Raw genomic sequence first — 19,264 nt, 5'->3', positions numbered from 1 at the left:
GGGGAAGAAATGGGTATATAAGAAAAAAGTAAAAAGCTAGGAGTACCTTTGCTGTAAAAGCCAGGATCTTCCAGTGACCAGCATTTCAATTCAACATCTCATTCACGTTCCGACATGTCTGTTCACGGCTGTCTGGACAGTCATGTCGAGGTCACACACAAATTGAGGTTCAGCGGCTTATATTCTGTCCTGGCTGCCTCAAACTGGTAGCATCAATGTCAGTTTCCAGTTTCTGGTAACCACCCCTACTTGCTTTCCCTAATACCTCTAGCCCCATTCCTCTTTCTCTTTCCCCTTCTCCATTCTCTCGACATGCCTGTCACCCACACCTTCCTTCCTCTAGCTTCCCACCCTTCCCTTAATCCCATGATCTACTGTCTACCCATGAGTGGCATCTGAACCCTCTACATCTGCCTCCTAGCTTCTCACATTTTCCTATTTCCTCCCCATGGCCACCCATTCAAGCTTTGGCCTTCTCCTCCGATTCTTGTTGACAGATTACAGCTCAAAATGTTGACTGTCTATTGTCTTCCAGGGATGCTGTCTGATCCCCAGAGTTCTTCCAGCATTTTGTGTGGTGCTCTAAAGTATCACTGAAAGTTTTTATTTAAGCCATCCTAACACCAGTCACAGTTGGTGCTGATTTGTGGAAGGGAAGATATTATACATATCACCAGAGCTGACTTCATTCATTATTTCCTTCAGAGCTCATTTATTCCAAGATAGAATTCCTATTTGCCAACAATTCCCACACAGACATATCTATTCTCAGCCTCATCCTTCGACAGGATGAGGCCAAATGTAAACTTGAGGAACAGCACATCAGATTCCTTGAACACAATGGCATGAACACCTATTTTTCTCATTTCAGTAACCCCCACATCTGCTTCTATTTCTTCTTTACCTACTCCTTCCTGTTCTTATTTTACTCTGTAACCTTCCCCCTCCCCTTCCCAGTGGTCAGTCACTCTCACTCTACCTGTCTCTCCACTTCCTGTCCACCCAGTGGTCAGTCACTCTCACTCTACCTGTCTCTCCACTTCCTGTCCACCCAGTGGTCAGTCACTCTCACTCTACCTGTCTCTCCACTTCCTGTCCACCCAGTGGTCAGTCACTCTCACTCTACCTGTCTCTCCACTTCCTGTCCACCCAGTAGTCAGTCACTCTCACTCTACCTGTCTCTCCACTTCCTGTCCACCCAGTGGTCAGTCACTCTCACTCTACCTGTCTCTCCACTTCCTGTCCACCCAGTGGTCAGTCACTCTCCTCTACCTGTCTCTCCACTTCCTGTCCACCCAGTGGTCAGTCACTCTCACTCTACCTGTCTCTCCACTTCCTGTCCACCCAGTGGTCAGTCACTCTCACTCTACCTGTCGCTCCACTTCCTGTCCACCCAGTGGTCAGTCACTCTCACTCTACCTGTCGCTCCACTTCCTGTCCACCCAGTGGTCAGTCACTCTCACTCTACCTGTCGCTCCACTTCCTGTCCACCCAGTGGTCAGTCACTCTCACTCTACCTGTCGCTCCACTTCCTGTCCAATACTCCCATCTCCTCTCAACCTATGATTGGCTTCTTACACCTTTCTTCTTTCATCCTTGATATACAGGATATCGTCCCTTCCTACTTTAGTCTCGATGGAAGGTGCCGACTCAGAACACCAACTGACCATTTCTACCGATGGTGAGTCCAGCTTCTTAGTGATTTCTACTTGCTTCAAGTTTTGCTGGGTCTTAAATTTAGAAACATCTGGCATATAGATAAACCATCATTCCTTTGTCTTGTGCAATACCCAAATGTAGCATGATGTTTGGGTGAAAAACGCCTACTTCTCACAAAACACTTTTCTCTCTTCCCCTTTGGGCTTTAATGCATGTTGCATTGTTTTTCAATGGACAGTTAGCTTGGGTGCAAGAATCTGTGCAAGAACGGCTGGCTCCCTGGTCCTCCTATGCTCCCCTGATTCATGACACTCACACTCTTAATAAAGACAGCTATCAACATTGCTGTGGAAGGAAACTACTTTTTCCAAATACTTTGGGCCATACTACTTTTTACAAATGTCTCGGTGAAAAGAAAATCACCCCAATTAAGCAAGAGACCAAAATATCTAACTGTAACAAAACAGTTTGAATGTGCACTTAATGGTTGCATTTATTTGAATCTTGCATCAAATCTTAAAATCTTTAAATTCTTTTGCAAATCATTCTTTGGCTAAATTATGCATTTTTAGCCAAGTTTAAACAGTTGTTGCACAAATGCCAAAATCCAAGGTACTGCTAACTTTTCATCCACATTCAAACTGCAGCAGTAAACACCATTATCTTTAAAAACTGTATCCTTTGACGACACAGAAATTCATATCTTGGAAAAGCATTCCGATTGTGTTTTATAAATTATTTTTGCAGATAAGTGCACAGTGAAATTTACAAAAAAATGGATGCTTTCCAACATCTGATTTTGCTCAGTGTGTGATGGAATGTTAACTCTTCATTCACCTTGAAAACAAAGTCTAAATTTTGCTCTTCCACCATTGTTGAGTGTAGTAAAAACCCTGGCATCCAGTACCCATGGGGATTGGTAGATGCTGGATAAGTGAATTTTTAGGTTGCTTGAGATTGCTTGAGATTGGTGAACTGACAACTCAGGGAGCTAATTTTCAATTTTCCTGATTTATTTTCCGCAATTTTCTTCTGGTTGCTTGAATTCTGGATAACAGGGATTTTACTATACTTCCTCCAGGAAGCAAAATAAAACTTAAATTTGGCAAACTGGTACAGTATCAGGAATAGTGCAGCACACACAAAAAATATACTTGAAGCCACACTCAAGATTTCACTTTGGCAACTGGCTGGATGCTTGGAAATTCTAATCTGGTGAGTATAAAGATAAGAGCTGTAAATGGACCAATTGAATGCGTTGTGAAAAGCAACAGGAGCAGAGAACAGAGAATGTGACATCTTACTGAGGAGCATTAGACCAAGATCTTACCTCCCATCCAGGGTTGGCAGAGAATAAAGTGAAACACCAAAGTCTTCATATGTGACTGTCATCAAAACACAGAATTTTTGGAGGAACTCAGCTGGTCTTGCAGCGTCCAAAGGAAGTAAAGATATATGTCTGATGTTTGAGGCCCAAGTCCTTCCCCAAGAATGAGTGAAGAAACACAGCATCTTTACTTCCTATGAACATGCGAGATCGGTCGAGTTCCTCTAGCATTTCTGCATTTTGGCAGAGAAGAAAATTGGGATCCCATTCGATTTTTTCATCCAGTGCAATTTAATCTAAATTCAATAAATATGCTTGTGCAGAGTTCACTCATAACTCCCAGAACTGGACCTACTACAAACAGAAAGGCACCAACAAAGATCCTTCGCTATGATGCTAACCATTTCACTCAAGTCAAGTTTCTTGTCATCTGATTGCATAAGTAAAACCTGACGAAAAATACTCTCTGGTCCTCAGAGCAAAACACGCAGAGACAACTAGACATAATACACATGACAAGTATTCAAAAGCACAAATAAATAAATAATTTTGTTTCATGAATAGGAATGTCTTGGATGGTGAATGCAACCACTATAGCTACTCTTGATAATGTAACACAATATTATTTGCATTACACTGAGAATTTGCATTACACTGAGAAAAGTACCAGCTCGCTTCAGTCGAAACCAAAACAACTCTCTTTATCTCATTTTTTTGTCTGAGATCAGAATAAATTGATCTATCCCCTGCAGAGTGGCTGAAGTACATTCATTGTGCTTTCTTCTATACAGCTATGCATCATTCATGATCACTGCCTTTCTCAAGCAAAATCCTCTTCAAGCAGAAGAGTAAGGAACATTGTAAAATGATCTGCACCGGTAGTTGGGAAGGAAAGAAATGTACCATCGTAATTGTAGCAATTAGATAAAAGCTACGAGTCAGCATTTAAAAAATCTCTAATCACAGAATATCGTTGAAGGAAGGAATACAAGGCAGAGATATTGTTGTTGCCATTGGTGACGTGGTTAACCAAGCTGCTGCCACATAATCTAACTGGCGGCATGGTTGGTAACTGGATTTTAGGTTTACCAGCTGCCTCACATCTGCCTTCTTGTGATACAGCTGAATATCTGCAACAATTTGCATTTCTTTTGAACAGGATGACACCTCAAATACACTTCATTAAACATAACTCAGAAAATGGATTTTGCCATACGAGATGCTGATATGAGTGGCAGGCCTTTTCAAGGTCAAAACATTTTTCTCCACGTGAATTTGAATCTCACCGTTCACATGGCTACTTTTCAATTTGCATCTCGGATCGGTAGTTGAGAAGTCATGCGAGGTGGCGTGATTGCGGGCGTACCCATGAATACGCACAAGATGTTTACACAGAGGAAGAAGCCAAAGTTTTTATACAGCTTTAATGTAAAATTTAAAAAGATGTCCCTTACAGGACTGAGGTGTGAATTAACATTAGTTGGGTAAAGTTTCTAAGTGAAGTGTAAGTAAGACGGTGTTGAAATGGAGTAGCACCTGCTCTGTAGCTTCCGATGTCTCATTAAGGCATGGAGTCACTGGTTCACACCTTGTACACAAGCATGCCAGTCAGTATATATATATATATATATATATATATATATTGTAATGTGTGCAATTCAAAATCTTTGGATGTATATAGATCACTGTTAAGAAGCAGCTTTCTCAGTTCTCTGCTGGAGTGCCATCTTGGATGAAGCATGATATTGTGTCTGATTCTGAGATAGACAGTATCTTATTGACAAAATCTATTTCAATATCAGTTGTCCATGCAGACAGGAAAAAGAAATTTAGGGAAGCATTCCAGTTAATACATTTTGAGTCAGGAGTTTTAACCTGGGGTGACCTGAATACCATCCATTATTAGCATGGGAATTGCATTCATTATCAGACAATCAGATTCAATTGTCTTTTCACTATAAAACAGCCCTTGATTCTCTTTTGAAATCGTTTATATAAAAAAAATCACCAGAAATACAAAACACTGTATTTTTTGACTTGACTTTATGGTTCCACCTGAAACTCACCAGCCTGCAGAGTTGTGACAGAATCAGATTCTTCGCTGTATTCACCGTCACCAACGTCATTAGTTGCTTTCACACGGAATTTGTAAGAGGTGAAAGGCTTTAGCCTGCAAAAAATATTCAGATATGACATCACTTGGGTTTGATTAGTGAATCAAAGTTCTTCTGACGCCATCTATAATGATAACAGAGATTATGCTTGGAAAATATTGCATTGGTTATAACGTGCTTTGGGAAATCCTGAAAGGAATTTGAAGGAAGATATACAAAGGCAATGTTTTTTTAAAATCTTCATCCAAAATTTCTTCTCCATTCTAAATTATGCATGTTCTAAGTAAATTTTCTTTGCCTTATTTGTCAACAAATGTATGGAGTCATAAAAGTTTACAGCATGAAAACAGGCCCTTCAGCCCAACTTGACACACCAATCAAATTGTCTACCTAAGCTCGTCTCATTTGCCTGCATTTAGTCCATATCACTCTCAACCTCGACTGTACATGCACCTAAATGTCTTTTAAAAGTTGCAGTTGTTTCCACCTTCACCATTTCCTCTGGCAGTTCGTTCCATAGATACATCACCCTCTGTCCGAAAAAGATGCCCCTCAGAACATTTAAATCTACCACCCCCACCCATTCTCATTCCTCCTCCCTTTCTGGTTCCGTTTAGGTTTCTGCTACTGGATCCTTCCCTCCCTTTTGGTTCCATCTGGTCTCTCACTAGGCCTTTTCAAATTGCAGTGTAAAATGGAGTTAACTGGGCAATTTGCCCGGTTAGCGCCCCAGTTACGCGGCAGTTAGAAAGGGTCTGACCCGGTCAACCCCGTCGGAATGCAACCGGGTCCCTGATCTACCTCCGAGGTAGTCAGGGAACCCAGTTAAACTTACCTAGGTCTCGTCCACAGGCGATTTGAAAATGAAAATGGCCGACCCACTTATTCCGGAGACGTCAGCGCTTGTGTGCGTGCATCACCGGGCAGCCAGCATCCGAACATCCGGCAGTAGTTCCGGTGAGTACGTGATGTGTCATTGCAGGGGCGGGATTCTCCATAAATTGCTAGTTTGGAGATTTAATGGGTAGATCTCCCTGTAATTTAAAAGGTGCTTCCAGTACCCTTGCCCCAGTAATCGCACTCAGGTCCCAGGAGGGCGACCCAGGGGCTGCAATTTAAAAGAGGCTATTGTCACCGGATTGGATTCCAGTACCCTCCTTCACCTTAAATAACTCATCTTCCTCCCTGCTCCCTCTGACCCTTTTGATTCTCTTGCCTCTCTCCCCTTTGTCTGGCACTTACTAATCAACTGCCTTTAGCTGTTATCCTTCACCCCTCCCTGCTTTATCTACTGGCCCCTGTCTAACTCCTTCCTCCCTGTCCTCATTATACCCATCATAATAGCCACCTCTCCTCTGCACTCTCGATCTTGATGAAGGCTTCCAACCCAAAACATGGGTCCATTTAGAGCTTTTACTTTTTGGTTTGCACATTTTTCTGAAGATCCACAAGGTGAATAGGAATCTATTCACTTGGTGAATAGTGAACCCACATTGTATTCTGCGCAATAATAGTCCCAGCCTCTCACTAGCTGATTTGAAATTCATAGAATATGCTGCATGTTAAATCTGCTCAAAGCACGACCTACCTTTACCCAAAGTTGCTTGATTTTGATTCAGCCCTGGCGATGGAAAACACATTTTCCCATACTAAAAACACTCAGCAGGTCAGACTCACCGAGCCGAATGACCTCCAACAATATTACAGTACATTTCCGATATTCCAAAATTCTCAGTTATCCAAAAGTTGGGAAAAAATATTTTCTTAAATGTATGCATTTATCTTATTTTGTAAGCAGACATCATTTTTTTTTTGGGTAAGAATTAAACATTATTTCATGCTTGAAAAACCTTTCATTGTTTTTTTTCTTGTTGTTTAACCGCTGATATAAATTTTCTGTTGACGCTACTGGGATGCTTAAAGCAGTTCCTCAGTTATCCGAAAAATCCGTTTAACCGAAAAACGTCCAGATCAAGCATTTTGGATAATCGGAAAAATACTGTATGAGTAAATAGGTGTATTGTGTTGACGTTACGAATGTGATTTGTCTGCACCTAATTTTGGGATGGAAAGGTTACGGAAGATTTCGTAATCCTATCTTTTTTCCAAAAGTGCCTTATCCTATTTACTGTCCTATGCTACTGTTATTGGAACCCTCACTGGCTGTGGGCTAGTGGCGACTGCGGTCAAGAACTGACTGAATGAAGTGGGTACCAGGTATCGGATCTGGGACGCAAGATGGTGCCGAGGGTGCTGAAGGGTCCCTGATCGTGTTGGAGGTTCGAATCTGGAACTTGGGCCACTGATGGTTTGACCTGGGCACTGTGTGACTGTGAGAGCTGCAGAAGCATTGGAGGTGAATCCACAGACCCTCGGCAACTCTGAGGGGTCACTCTTTGCTTCTCTTTCTCGGACTTCAAGAGTTGCTTTAGGCAATTTCTGCTGATGGCGAATTTGTCTGCCTTGTGGTGAAAACAAATTTCATGTAATATTGCACAGTCTTTATTACATGACAAATTTTGAATCTTAAATTTGTTTTGGTTATCTCTAGAAGGATTTAGTTTCCATTACACATGGCTGATTTTTGGAGGACTCCCACCACTGGTCTCTGTTGATCCAACATGGGAACACATTAATCAAGCTTTCCATTCCTAATTCTATTAACTATTATCCACAAAAAGTGCATCAACTTCAAATGGAATGAAAAGATTGTGCTTGGCTATGTTGTTCTAGACTCCAATTGATGTATCATTATTCAGAGCCACTGCTGAGGTACGAGGTGGCAGCCATGACGTGGAAGCTTTCCTTCGAGAGGAGGGACAGGAGATTGAGAAAAAGAAAAACCACAACTCATCTCTTCTATTTATCTTTCACAACCATTCCCATTATTCATCAATTTTAAATTTGTTTACTGCTAGCACATCATAGATCATCTTTCATATTAAGTGTACTCAAAGAATGCAGAGATGCTGTTTTCCTGAACTCACTTGTGATATCTATCATCAGATGCATTTTCTGACTTCAAAAAATATTTAAATAAATAGATTTACTCATCCCTCAATGCTTCATTTTCTTTTGTATCCTGCAAATTTGCTTTCGTTTTCAATCCTGATACCTGATTTATTTCAAATTTGTTACATAATGATATGAATTCAGATTTAGTATTGCAAACAAGCAGGCAAGACGATGACATTTTCAAATTTACAGTTTAAATCTTAGCTTCTTTGTAGCTGCTATTGATTTTAATTCACTGGTGCAGAGCCAAGGGATCCCATGCGGGCTCCGTCCACCCAGTCTGATTGCCACCGATTCTGTACAGGCTTTAAACGGCCTATTAAAGGAGCCGAAGGTGGTTTATTTTAAAATCCTGTGACGATGGGATCTGAGCCCAAGATGGTGGTGCCTGTGGTTGGCAGTCTTGAGGGGTAACAGTCTCTGGAGGAGTAGTTGTGCCCGCCCTCCCCTACTGTGGTTAACCTAATGCCCTTCCCCGATTAGACTTGTTCTGACGCCGACTCTGCCTTGACTGTTGTCGCCAGCAGCCTGCGCGAGTTCCTCGCCTCAAGTCACCAACAGCCCGCTGCCTGCATGTTCTTCAGCCTCAGAGTCCCTCATTGGTCCACCACCATGGGTCAACTCCTCTGCTTCTCCTTCTCTCAAGTCCTTTCTTAAGCTCCTTCCTGGCCATCACTAATGAGCCCTTCCTATTTCCTGCTTCTTACATCTAATGTATGCTTCTTTCTTCTTCTTGACCATTTGCTTAACCTGTTTTGACAGCCATGGTTCCCTTTTCCTACCATCTTTTCCTTGTCCCAGTGGGACAAACCACTCCTGAACCCAGCACAAGTGGTCCCTAAATTTCATCCACATTACTTGTGTGCTTTCACCCGTAAACATCTGTTTCCAATTTATTCTCATTAGTTCCTGCCTCATCCCTTTATAATTAGCCCTTCCCCAGTTAAGCACTTTCCCATTTTGATTGTTTCCATCATTTTCCACAGCTTTGCTGAATCTCAGAGAGTTGTGGTCACTCTCACCAAAGTGCTCGCTCCCTCACCTGACCAGGTTGATTCCCCCAGAACTAGATCCAGTGTGGCCTCTCCTTTCGTTGGCCCATCCACCCACTGTGTCAGGAACCCTTCCTATACACACCTGACAAATTCAGCACTCTTGCAGTCAGTAGGTGCCAATCAATACGAGGGAAGTTGAAATCATCCATAACTACTACCATTCCAAAATTTGCTCCTTGGTGTCCCGGGAGCTCTTTGGGGGCCTGTAGGCGACTCCCAGCACAGTGACAGCTCCTGACCTATTTCTGACTTCCACCCACACCGACTCAGTGGACACTTCCTCTGCAGCCGTAATACTATTCCTGACCAGTAACGCTATTCCGCTTCTCACCCCCTCCCCCTCCTGTTCTTTTTAAAACATCTAAACCCCGGTACCTGCATGAGCCAATCTTGCCCTTCCTCCAACCAACCTCTGGATCTCAATTTGCTGATGAATTGGACTGAAGGCTGTGGGTGCGGAGGGCTTCGGACCACTGCAATCCACGGGCATTCAATGACTTCGGGGATCTTTTGCTTCTCTTTCTCTGACTGTAAGGAGCGCTGGGAAATTTCTGGCTCAGTAGACCAAAGGAAATTTTGTGTAACATTAAATTTTCTATTTTATTACCTGACAACAAAATAACTCTGCATCTTGAATAATTGTTCCAATATATCCATTCCTAAGATGATCTGTTCTTTTTTTTTTAATCCTTTTCCATCCTGCTTTAAAAGCTTAAATTGCACGAGTTTGTTATGGGTGTTTGGGCCCAAGTGCACAATAAAGCAGCATGTAATTGTTGAACTCTGCTCATGAGAAGCACTTCTATTTATGCATAACATTGCACGTTCAGTACATCTGACTGAGGACAAATATTTATTTGTACATTCTTTGAGTGCACCAAGTGTTAAATTAGCTCGGGGAGAAATACAATAATAATAAATGCCAAACAATGGCATTTAAAACCAGGTGATTACTGCAGCACATTATTTGGTGGCAGACCACGATTTTGAAAAGCTAGCGACAGTGGTAGATAAGGGTACAATTTGTGTAATGGATTTTGAATGATTGAGCTGATCTGACGCAATTGCAAACATGCTCAAAGCCTGATATTTCCTTAAATGTAGCTGGTCGGAAAGGCCAAAAATCTACCATTACCAATGGTGTTATTTAGAGAGCTATCCCCTCTCACTATCACTTCTCAGCTTTGATCTCTTCTGCCTTCCCCCACCCCCATACTCCTCGATGATGGCTTTTTGCCTCTTGGCCTGTGCTCATTCCCCTGGTCATTCCCTCCTCCCCGACATTTTAATTTAGGCACTTGTCTGCTTTTTGTTTATACCTTGATGGAGGACTCAGGCTTGAAACATTGGTTTTATCAGATTTCAGATTTATTGACACAGAGTACATACACAACATCACATACAACCCTAAGATTCTTTTTTCACCTGCGGGTGAGGCTTAATTACCACTTATTGATAGTGCAAAAAAACTGAACGTAGACATGTAAACAAAAAGAAATGTAAACAAACTAACCATACTATACAGAGGAAAAAAAATAACATGCACAAGTAAGAGGTCTTAAATCAGTCCGTGATTGAGTTTGTTGTTAAGGAGTTTGATGGTGGAGGGGTAGTAGCTGTTCCTAAACTGGATGGTGAGAGTCTTGCGGTATCTATACCTCTTTCCTGATGGTAGCAGCGAGAACACAACGTGTACTGGGTGGTGAAGATCCTTGATGATTGCTGACCTTAAAGATGTATCCTTGATATATGCATCTTCTGAGAGCCGCCTGACCTGCTAAGTATCTCCAGCACTTTAGTGTATTAATCTACAATCACAGCATCTGCGGACTTTCTTATTGAATTACTAAGGAAAAACTGCTAATCTGCTTTGAGTGGAGCATTCCTTTCAAATCAGAACTTAAAACAACTTTGTATGTATTGGCAATGAGCAGAATGGAAGAAGATGTTGGACATGAACATTTTTCACTCAAAAAGTGTAGAGGAGCTGATTACATTTCTAAATAGGGGTCAAAAATTTAAGCAAAATAACCTTTAAGTGCAGTTTTCCTGTGTTCATCATTCAGGGCAAATCTAGGTTTAGATCCATGTCAGGAAGTTGCAACATTTAAAAACATTAGTATCATTAACATAACGGGCTTCTCTTCATGGGTGGTCTGAGGTCGAGTATGCAGCTCATCAATATAATGTGATACTGAATGCAGTCTATTTCTTGCTTTTGAGATGGGATTTGAGAAAGTTCCTGAATTGTTCTCATTTAAGGCCATTTAGTACCTAATAATTTAGGAATGTTAGTTGCAAAGCTCTGGTGTTTTAAATAGGGCAGGTTATCTTCTCTGCTGTTTGTATTCCATATTTGAGAGTCCAAGGTAGTCTTGGGCTGGTACTTTCCTCTAAGCAGTTACCATCTTGATTTTTCCAGTGGGGTAAAACTTCCAAGCATTAACCCCTGGCTCCCACGTGGTTCATGATCCAATCAGGAATCAAGAAAGGGTTGGGAATCGGGTTTGGGGTTTCTCTGATTATAATGGTGAGTGTGTGTGTGTGTGTGTGTGTGTGTGTGTGTGTGTGTGTGTGTGTGTGTGTGTGTGTGTGTGTGTGTGTGTGTGTGTGTGTGTGTGTGTGTGTGTGGGGGGGGGGGGGAGGGAGGGGGTTGTGGGGTACAGGGTTATGGTAGAGTGGATGAGAGTCAAGGGGAGGAGAATGAGTGTGGGGCTTGGGCATTAGTGGGATATAGGTTGAAAATTGTTGTATGGAAATAGAGGGAGGAAACAAATGAAATGTAAGGCTAATTAGAAGCAATTTGTGGGGAAGGTTTCAGCAGATGTGAAGTTTGTCTTTTTCTTAAAAAAAGAGTCGGTTGTCAGGGTTCAAGAAGCTGGCAGAAAATTGAAAATAATTACCTTGATTGTGAGATTTAAAATGGGGTGGTCACATGAAAAATGCAAGGACTTATTTTTTTTTAGGCAGACATATTTTCCAAAAGAAGAAACTGTAACTCTAACCTTAGGACCATAAGACATGGGAGCAGAAACAGGCAATTCAGTCCATTGAACCATTTAATCATGAACTGATCCATTTTCCTATTCTTCCCATAGCCTTTGATGCCCCGACTAATCAAGAACCTATCAACCTCTGCCTTTAATACACCCAATGACCTGGGCTCCATAATTGGCTGTGGCAACAAATTCCACAGCTTTACTATCCTCTGGCTGAAGAAATTCCTCCGCATCTCTGTTCTAAGCCCTTCAATCCTGAAGTTGTGCCATCTTTTCCAAGACTCTCCCACCATGGCAAACAACCTTTCTATATCTGTTCTGCCCTCGCCTTTCAACATTCAAAATTTTTCAATGAGGTCTCCTCTCATTCTCCTAAATTCCGATGAGTGCTGTCAAACTTATTCAACAACAAAAAAAAACAAATGATCACTTACCTGTCTACAAGATACGTGGTGGATTCGTGGCTCACAGAAGCTGAGTGAAGTGACCAGTTTCCATTGGGCAACTCCAGAATTTGGATGGTGTAGTATCGAACTGGAGACAACCCATCGCTGCCTGGTTCCCATGACAACAGCACACTGCGTGACCGCACATCTTGCTGTTGTATGGCCGGTTTGCTGGGAGGCTGTGGATGGACTGAGAATGAAATGAAATGGCTGATCAAAAAAATCTTATAGCAAGGAAGAGTCCCTTCAGCCTCTTTTAGCTGTGCTGGCACCTTAAAAGTTATACCTGTCCTCTGCGTTCTTTCCACGGTCTTTCAAATCTCCTCATTTTAGGTTTCTATCACATTCCCTTTTTTAATTGTTTATATTTGCCTTCACTACCATTCCAGATGATATATTTCATACCAAAAAAAATCGCAGTCCACCACCAAGAGATAAATTCTCATGTCATAAGTTCACAGAAATCTGAGGAAATTAAAGCAGTGAAAAATTCCCCTTGAACAATGGCAAAGATTAATTACTTTAAAAGAATTAGAAACTGAAAATATTTTTTATCTCCTCTGTTGTTTGTATTTTCATGCCCCTCTTCTTTTGAGTTTGGATCAGTTTACGATTTTTGTCCATGGTGCATGCTACTCACTTGCTGTCCTGATTTACAAGGAGAGCAGATCTTCAAGACATTTATCCCTACTGGTAGAATTACTCCCAGACATTCTGCTATCCAGACAAGAACTTCCCAAGGAAGTTAATGGTGGGGAGGGCACAGGCTGAAATCATCATTTTTAAAATCTTTTTTATTTCGTCGGTTGAGGTATGGAATAAACCGACTAAACTTGACTGCTTCACAGGGAAGCATGCTCATAAACTTCGAGCTGAGTCCTAAGAGGGCCATCGCCAAAAAAAATGCTTAAGAATGGCTGGTCTAACCCATTAATCTAAGATGTACTAAAATTCAGATCCAAGACACAGAGGATCAACATTTAAACTGGGAGTCAATTAATTTAAATACTTCTGATACTGCGATCACCAATAATGCATAATCATTTCCACGTGAGAGGCTTGCGTTAATATAGTGGTTCTCAACCTTTTTCTTTCCACTCGCATCCCACCGGTGCTCTGTGATTAGTAAGGGATTGCTTAAGGTGGGGGATGTGAGTGGGAAGGGAAGGTTGAGAATTACTGCTCTAGACCCAATTATTACGGAAATATTTTGCTTGAGAAAAATTGTCATTGGCCCATATCCTTTGGAGTAATGAAACCATTCACATAACGAGTCAATGAAGTACGATTAAAACAATGGTTTTCAAACATTTTCTTTCCACCCACATACCGCCTTAAGCAATCCCTTACTAATCACAGAGCACTGATGGCAGAGGGAATACTTAAAGTGGGATGTGAGTGGAAAGAAAAAGGTTGAGAACCACTGTGTTAGTAGAATTGTAAAAATCTTGACCATGGCTCATGAGGCACATTTGGCTGAGCGCAATGTCTTGCAGCTTGGTCAACCTAATCACTGTCAACCTGATATCAGAAATTTTTGGAGAGGGAGAGAGAAGAATGGGTAGAGGGTGGAGGACAGGGCAAAGAGGAAAGTTGGGAGTAAAGTGGAGGGGTGTGTGGGAAAGACAGTCATTGGAAGGGGTTTTTGCTGAAGCCTGGGAAGAAAGCTCGGGGAGCGGGTGTTGGGATTAAGGAGAGAGTTGATGAAGATGGTGGAAGAGAGAACTCGAGGAGGGAAAGACAGCAGTGGAGTGAGTGGGGTACAAGCAGGAATTTGTGGTGTGAAAAGGGAAGAGAAGAGGAGAAAATAAAATGGGGAAACACCAGAGGTAATAAGAAAAAAAACCTGGAGCTGGGAGAGACAGAGAGAATGTTATATTTTATATTGTATCTAGACATGTTTAAAGGAGATAAATTGTGGGAGGATTTTTAGTGTTGGTTACAAACAAACACAAACTCTTCACAACACATATCTCATTTAAAATGCCAGAGCTCTGCTCAAGCCAGACAGTCCAGGCTCCGAGTGCCTTTGCAAAAACTTTGAAGGATGCCTACAGAGACTTCACAAATAGGTGTTAATTGGACATGCTGTGGAGTGATGGATTATTGTTTTAGAAAGCAATCACTCGTCTCTTTTCTCCTTTCTTAATTTAACATCTGTGATCGGACAGATCTATCACCAATGTATATAGTGTATATAGTTACAGTATCTAGACTGTGCTTACAGCGATTGGCTGAGAGCTAAGCCACGCCTATTGTCTGGGCCTTAAAGGGTTGTGTCCCTAGCCAGGTCGGATCACTCCGGACTGGTCGGCCACCTGTGAAGAGCTCCTGTCTTTTGCTAATAAAAGCCTTGGTTTGGATCAACAAGTCTTTGGTTCTTTCGACGAGCTCTACAACATCCAGAATGAAAATAAAACTATTCTTGCTCTGTAAGGATAACTGAAATATTTGATTAGTGAAGAGAATCAATACTGTGGTGTGAGGTTCATGGTGAAGGTTAGAGGTGGGGAAAATGCTATTTTAAACTATACTGTTGGAATTTATCAAGGCAAAACAACTTCAAAATGTTAATCCAAAAGCTCAATTATTGAATGATTTAAGCCTTAATACCTCAAGATTATCTGTTTTTTTTTCTTAAATTGCACAACTGCTGAAATTTTAATCAATCGTATACAAGCTACTGATGTAATAAAAGGCTACACTCTACAGATTACATGGCATCTGTGTTTCTCAAGTATATTTTCATCTTTGAAGTATCAAAAAAAAAGTAGCATTTCTGTAACAGCTGCCCTGCCATTTCTATGGACCCAGGAGATCAGGGGAGCCCTACCACCTGGTCTGAATGCTGACAGCTCCATTCAGGTTTGATACGGCCTGTTAAAGGAATAGATGGCGGTTTTTGTTAACCAAATCCTGCAGTGGACCACAAGCGACTGAGGACTCCGGGGGAGGAGTGGACTGGCACTGGGCACCAGAAACGGGATGAACATTCCCCCACCCCCCCTCCCCATTGAGAATGAGAATTGGAGATGCCCCTACAGGTTGGTGACCATGGAAATGGACCGGAGAGGGTCTCAACGACTGAAGGACCTACACAGGCTGCGGGCTGTTTGACATTTTGGGTCTAAGGATCCACACCGGCTGCGGGCTCTGGACTCCGGCTCACGGGAACGAGGTACTGGAACTGGGAATCAAGAAGGTGCTGAAGGTTTCCTAATCATATCAGAGATTTGGATCTGGAGCTCATATTCCTGATGGTTTCAACTGTAGTCTGTGTGGCAGCAGAGGGTGCGAGAGCACTGGAGGCAAGCCCGCAGACACTCAGCGTCTCTGAAGGGTCTCTGTTGCTTCTCTGGTTAGGGATATCGAGTGCTCATGGTGACTGTTTGCCTTACAGCAAACAAAAGTTGAAGTATATCATGTACGTTACATTTTGAATGTATCATTACATGACAATAAAAGGACCCTTTGAACCAGGGTGCTGAAATCCCCCTACTTATTGGTTGATATGGAATGCATTACACAGAAAACATGTTTTAGACGGCAGCTGATTCCAGTGATTGATACTGACAAAGGAATGCTCATTTCCTTAGTGATTTGTAGCATACAAATCCATCAGTTTATGCTGCCTTGGAACAGACTTCAATGACATGGACCTATTGTAGAAAATAAACTCTTCCTACAGGTTAGACTAGGATACAGATTTCCTTTTTATTCTGTGCATAAACTGGGTAGGGCATTTACCACAAGCATCCACTCATAGGACTTGGAATTTATCTTTTAAAATAAATGGTTAATGTGTTTTATGCATAGATTGCTTCATGAAAATACAATCTGTGTAGTTCTTGATGGCAGTTGCCTGCTAAGATTGCCTGCATTTGTGTTAAGCTATATTTCTATAAATATGTCTTAAGTAATGCAACCGTGTCTGCCTGCCCCGCATCGGACTTGTCAGCCACCAACGAGCCTGCAGCTGACGTGGACTTTTACCCCCTCCATAAATCTTCGTCCGCGAAGCCAAGCCAAAGAAGAATGTAGTGGGTTTGGAACAGGGTTACACACACACACACACCCCCATACAATACATTCAGAAGTGATGTAATCTTTCAGAGTCATGATGTCTACAAGCCAGAGGTATGAACATCACATGATTAATGGTTGTTATTGAAGATTCCAGTAAATGATCACATGATTTCAAAGAATTGGAACTGACCTCAATGATGACGTAAATGTCTTATGATCTGGAGAAATATATTGTCAAATTCAGAAGATTGTCGGAGTTGAAAAATCAAGATGCTATGGCACACACAATACACACAATAGTAAAACAGTAATCTCTAGAAAGAGAGGGAGATACTGGTTTATATTCTTATCACAGTAGTTGGAACACTGGTGTTAGACCCTTGTGAAACAAAGGGTTGAATTACAGAAACCAGAATTGGTTCTGGTATATGTTACTCCAAATAAAAGGGGAATACAAAAAAATGTGGATTGCAAAAAAGGAGACTACTTCAGACTGCTCCTTCCTAGGAAATCAACTTGGGAGGTGAAGGTCAACACCCAGCAGGGGAACACGTATTTTTCCATCTGTTCAGCCACGTCAACACACCATGAATTCTCCTTATGGATTAAGTCCTGTACTGTTACTGGCCCTTTGTCACCGCAAGGTGCTGGCTCATTACCCAGGTAGGGATCCCAGTTGAATGGTGTTGGGCATGAACTAGAAAACACGCAACATGCACTGTAAGATGTAGTATTAACATATACAGCATTGAAAATATAGGTAGGTATTCGATGAAAACAACGGTCTTCTCTGGGACCCATGAGTTTATATATCCTTCTTAAGCTGCTCATTTTTGCTGCAATTTTGGCAAAATAGAAATGAATGAAAACATGTTGATAACATCATCATGTGTACAAATGACTCTGATAAAGCATTGATAAAACTAGATGTAGTTTAATACAGTGCTCCTACTTGCCTCTCTTTTCTGTTGTTACCACCAATACTTCTGCTGCTTCACCCCACCCTTTATGAGTTTGAGCCGTAATGCGGAAAATGTAACTGCTTTCTGGCTTTAGTCCTGTGGCTGTATACTGCCGAGCATTTGGATTCAACACATCCACCACGGCAGTATTTGTGCTGCTTGTGTTCAACCGATGAGTCACTTGATAAGCTGAAAAAGATAAGGTGACTAAGTAGCTATTTACATAGAAATGAATGACTTCCTGCTGTTCACAAAATCTTCCTAAAATGACACCTGCAATCTATAGCTTTACAAACTAGATCCGAAAGTGAGCTCATGGATCGTGCAAAAGCAATAATTTTTCGTTCTCTGGATTCCATTTGGGACAAATATAACAGAGTGGAAATTTGTCTTGTGTTTTAGTATAAAGCAATAATTCTTAGGCTGGCTGCCCGGTGCTTTGCCCCATTCATTTTATTGATTGTTGGACAATAAGGAGGAAAGGGAGCGGTGTTAATGAACTACAGTTTGTTTTATTTCAGCGACGCTGAGAAATTTCTTTCCAGTGTTGCTACATTCTTTTGCATTTGACAACTTGGTTCTTTCACTCCGTGAAATTATCCTGCAACTATAATCATCATTTTCTACAGCTGATGCTTTGAGAAAATTATTATTTCACATAACCTTATGTCAATAATTTCTTGCATTTCCCGATAATTGGAGTAAATTTAAAACATGAAAATTCATGTTATACATGTTTATTTCTCCACAGTGTAATGCAGTACAGTTTTATGAACATTGCCTTATGGTTGTCATGGTTAGGTTACAAGAATTATATTCAAACACAGATATAATCCCCAATTCCTAGCAGATTTTTGAATCGAATGCATCTTCATACATCACATGTCCAGTTAAAACATACTGCAGCACATTGCAAAGAGAGGAATAAGAAAAACAACATGCCCTTATTATTACATTCCTTAGAGTTAAGGCAACTCTATTTGCTCTATTTTGCACACTGTGGGATAACTAAGGATTTGTCCATTCTTTTCCTGCCTCATCTCCTCCTAACATATCTTGTAAAAAAAAAGTTAGTAGATATGTATTAATTTACATTTACTCCCAAGTTTCAGGAGTCCACTGTACTTACCCAGGATGATCCCATTGGGTTCTGCTGGAGGTTGCCAAACTAGACGTAAAGATGTTGTTCGGACTTCCGGAAACAGAATCCCGACAGGAGGTCCAGGCACTACGAAGGAGAAATGCTTAAAATATTATTTTTGCAACCTCCCTTTTTCACATAATCACTGTGTTGATTTTGGAGTTCTGATTGCAAACAACCAATTGTTCAATATGTTGCCCTGGAAAACCATCTTTCAGTTATTTTTTTCCCAATCAACTCTTTGCCTCATTTACTATTTTCTCCGATTTGCATTTCTGTTACCAGAGGGAAATAATTAGCTATCGACTTCTTACATCAGTACAAAATGTAGGAGTAATCATTGCCAAAATCAATGCTTATCCTTTCAAATCAGGGATTAAAAACATTAAATTATTTAGACTATTACGGAATATTAGACTATTAAGAACAGGAAAAGCAAGAAAAAGGAAAGTACCTACAATGTGAAGTTAACATTCCTTGGAAGAAACATTACTGTTAGATGCATCTATTTACAAAATAA

General features: G+C 41.2%; 1 protein-coding gene across 2 annotated transcripts in view; it reads right to left on the bottom strand.

The window, feature by feature from the left end:
* sdk2b (sidekick cell adhesion molecule 2b) overlaps positions 1–19,264 on the bottom strand; it is a 662,520-nt gene that overhangs the window by 149,649 nt on the left and 493,607 nt on the right. For both annotated transcript variants that reach the window (XM_069930148.1, XM_069930147.1), the window contains 4 exons: positions 18,733–18,831; positions 17,598–17,792; positions 12,604–12,805; positions 5,053–5,156 (listed from right to left, as the gene is read on the bottom strand). In XM_069930148.1, the coding sequence (XP_069786249.1) occupies positions 5,053–5,156; positions 12,604–12,805; positions 17,598–17,792; positions 18,733–18,831 (600 nt within the window). The remainder of the gene's footprint in view (positions 1–5,052; positions 5,157–12,603; positions 12,806–17,597; positions 17,793–18,732; positions 18,832–19,264) is intronic.

The sequence above is a fragment of the Narcine bancroftii genome, chromosome 3 (genome assembly GCF_036971445.1).
Source record: "Narcine bancroftii isolate sNarBan1 chromosome 3, sNarBan1.hap1, whole genome shotgun sequence".
NCBI lineage: Eukaryota > Metazoa > Chordata > Chondrichthyes > Torpediniformes > Narcinidae > Narcine > Narcine bancroftii.
This window is presented reverse-complemented; position numbering and strand designations above follow the sequence as displayed.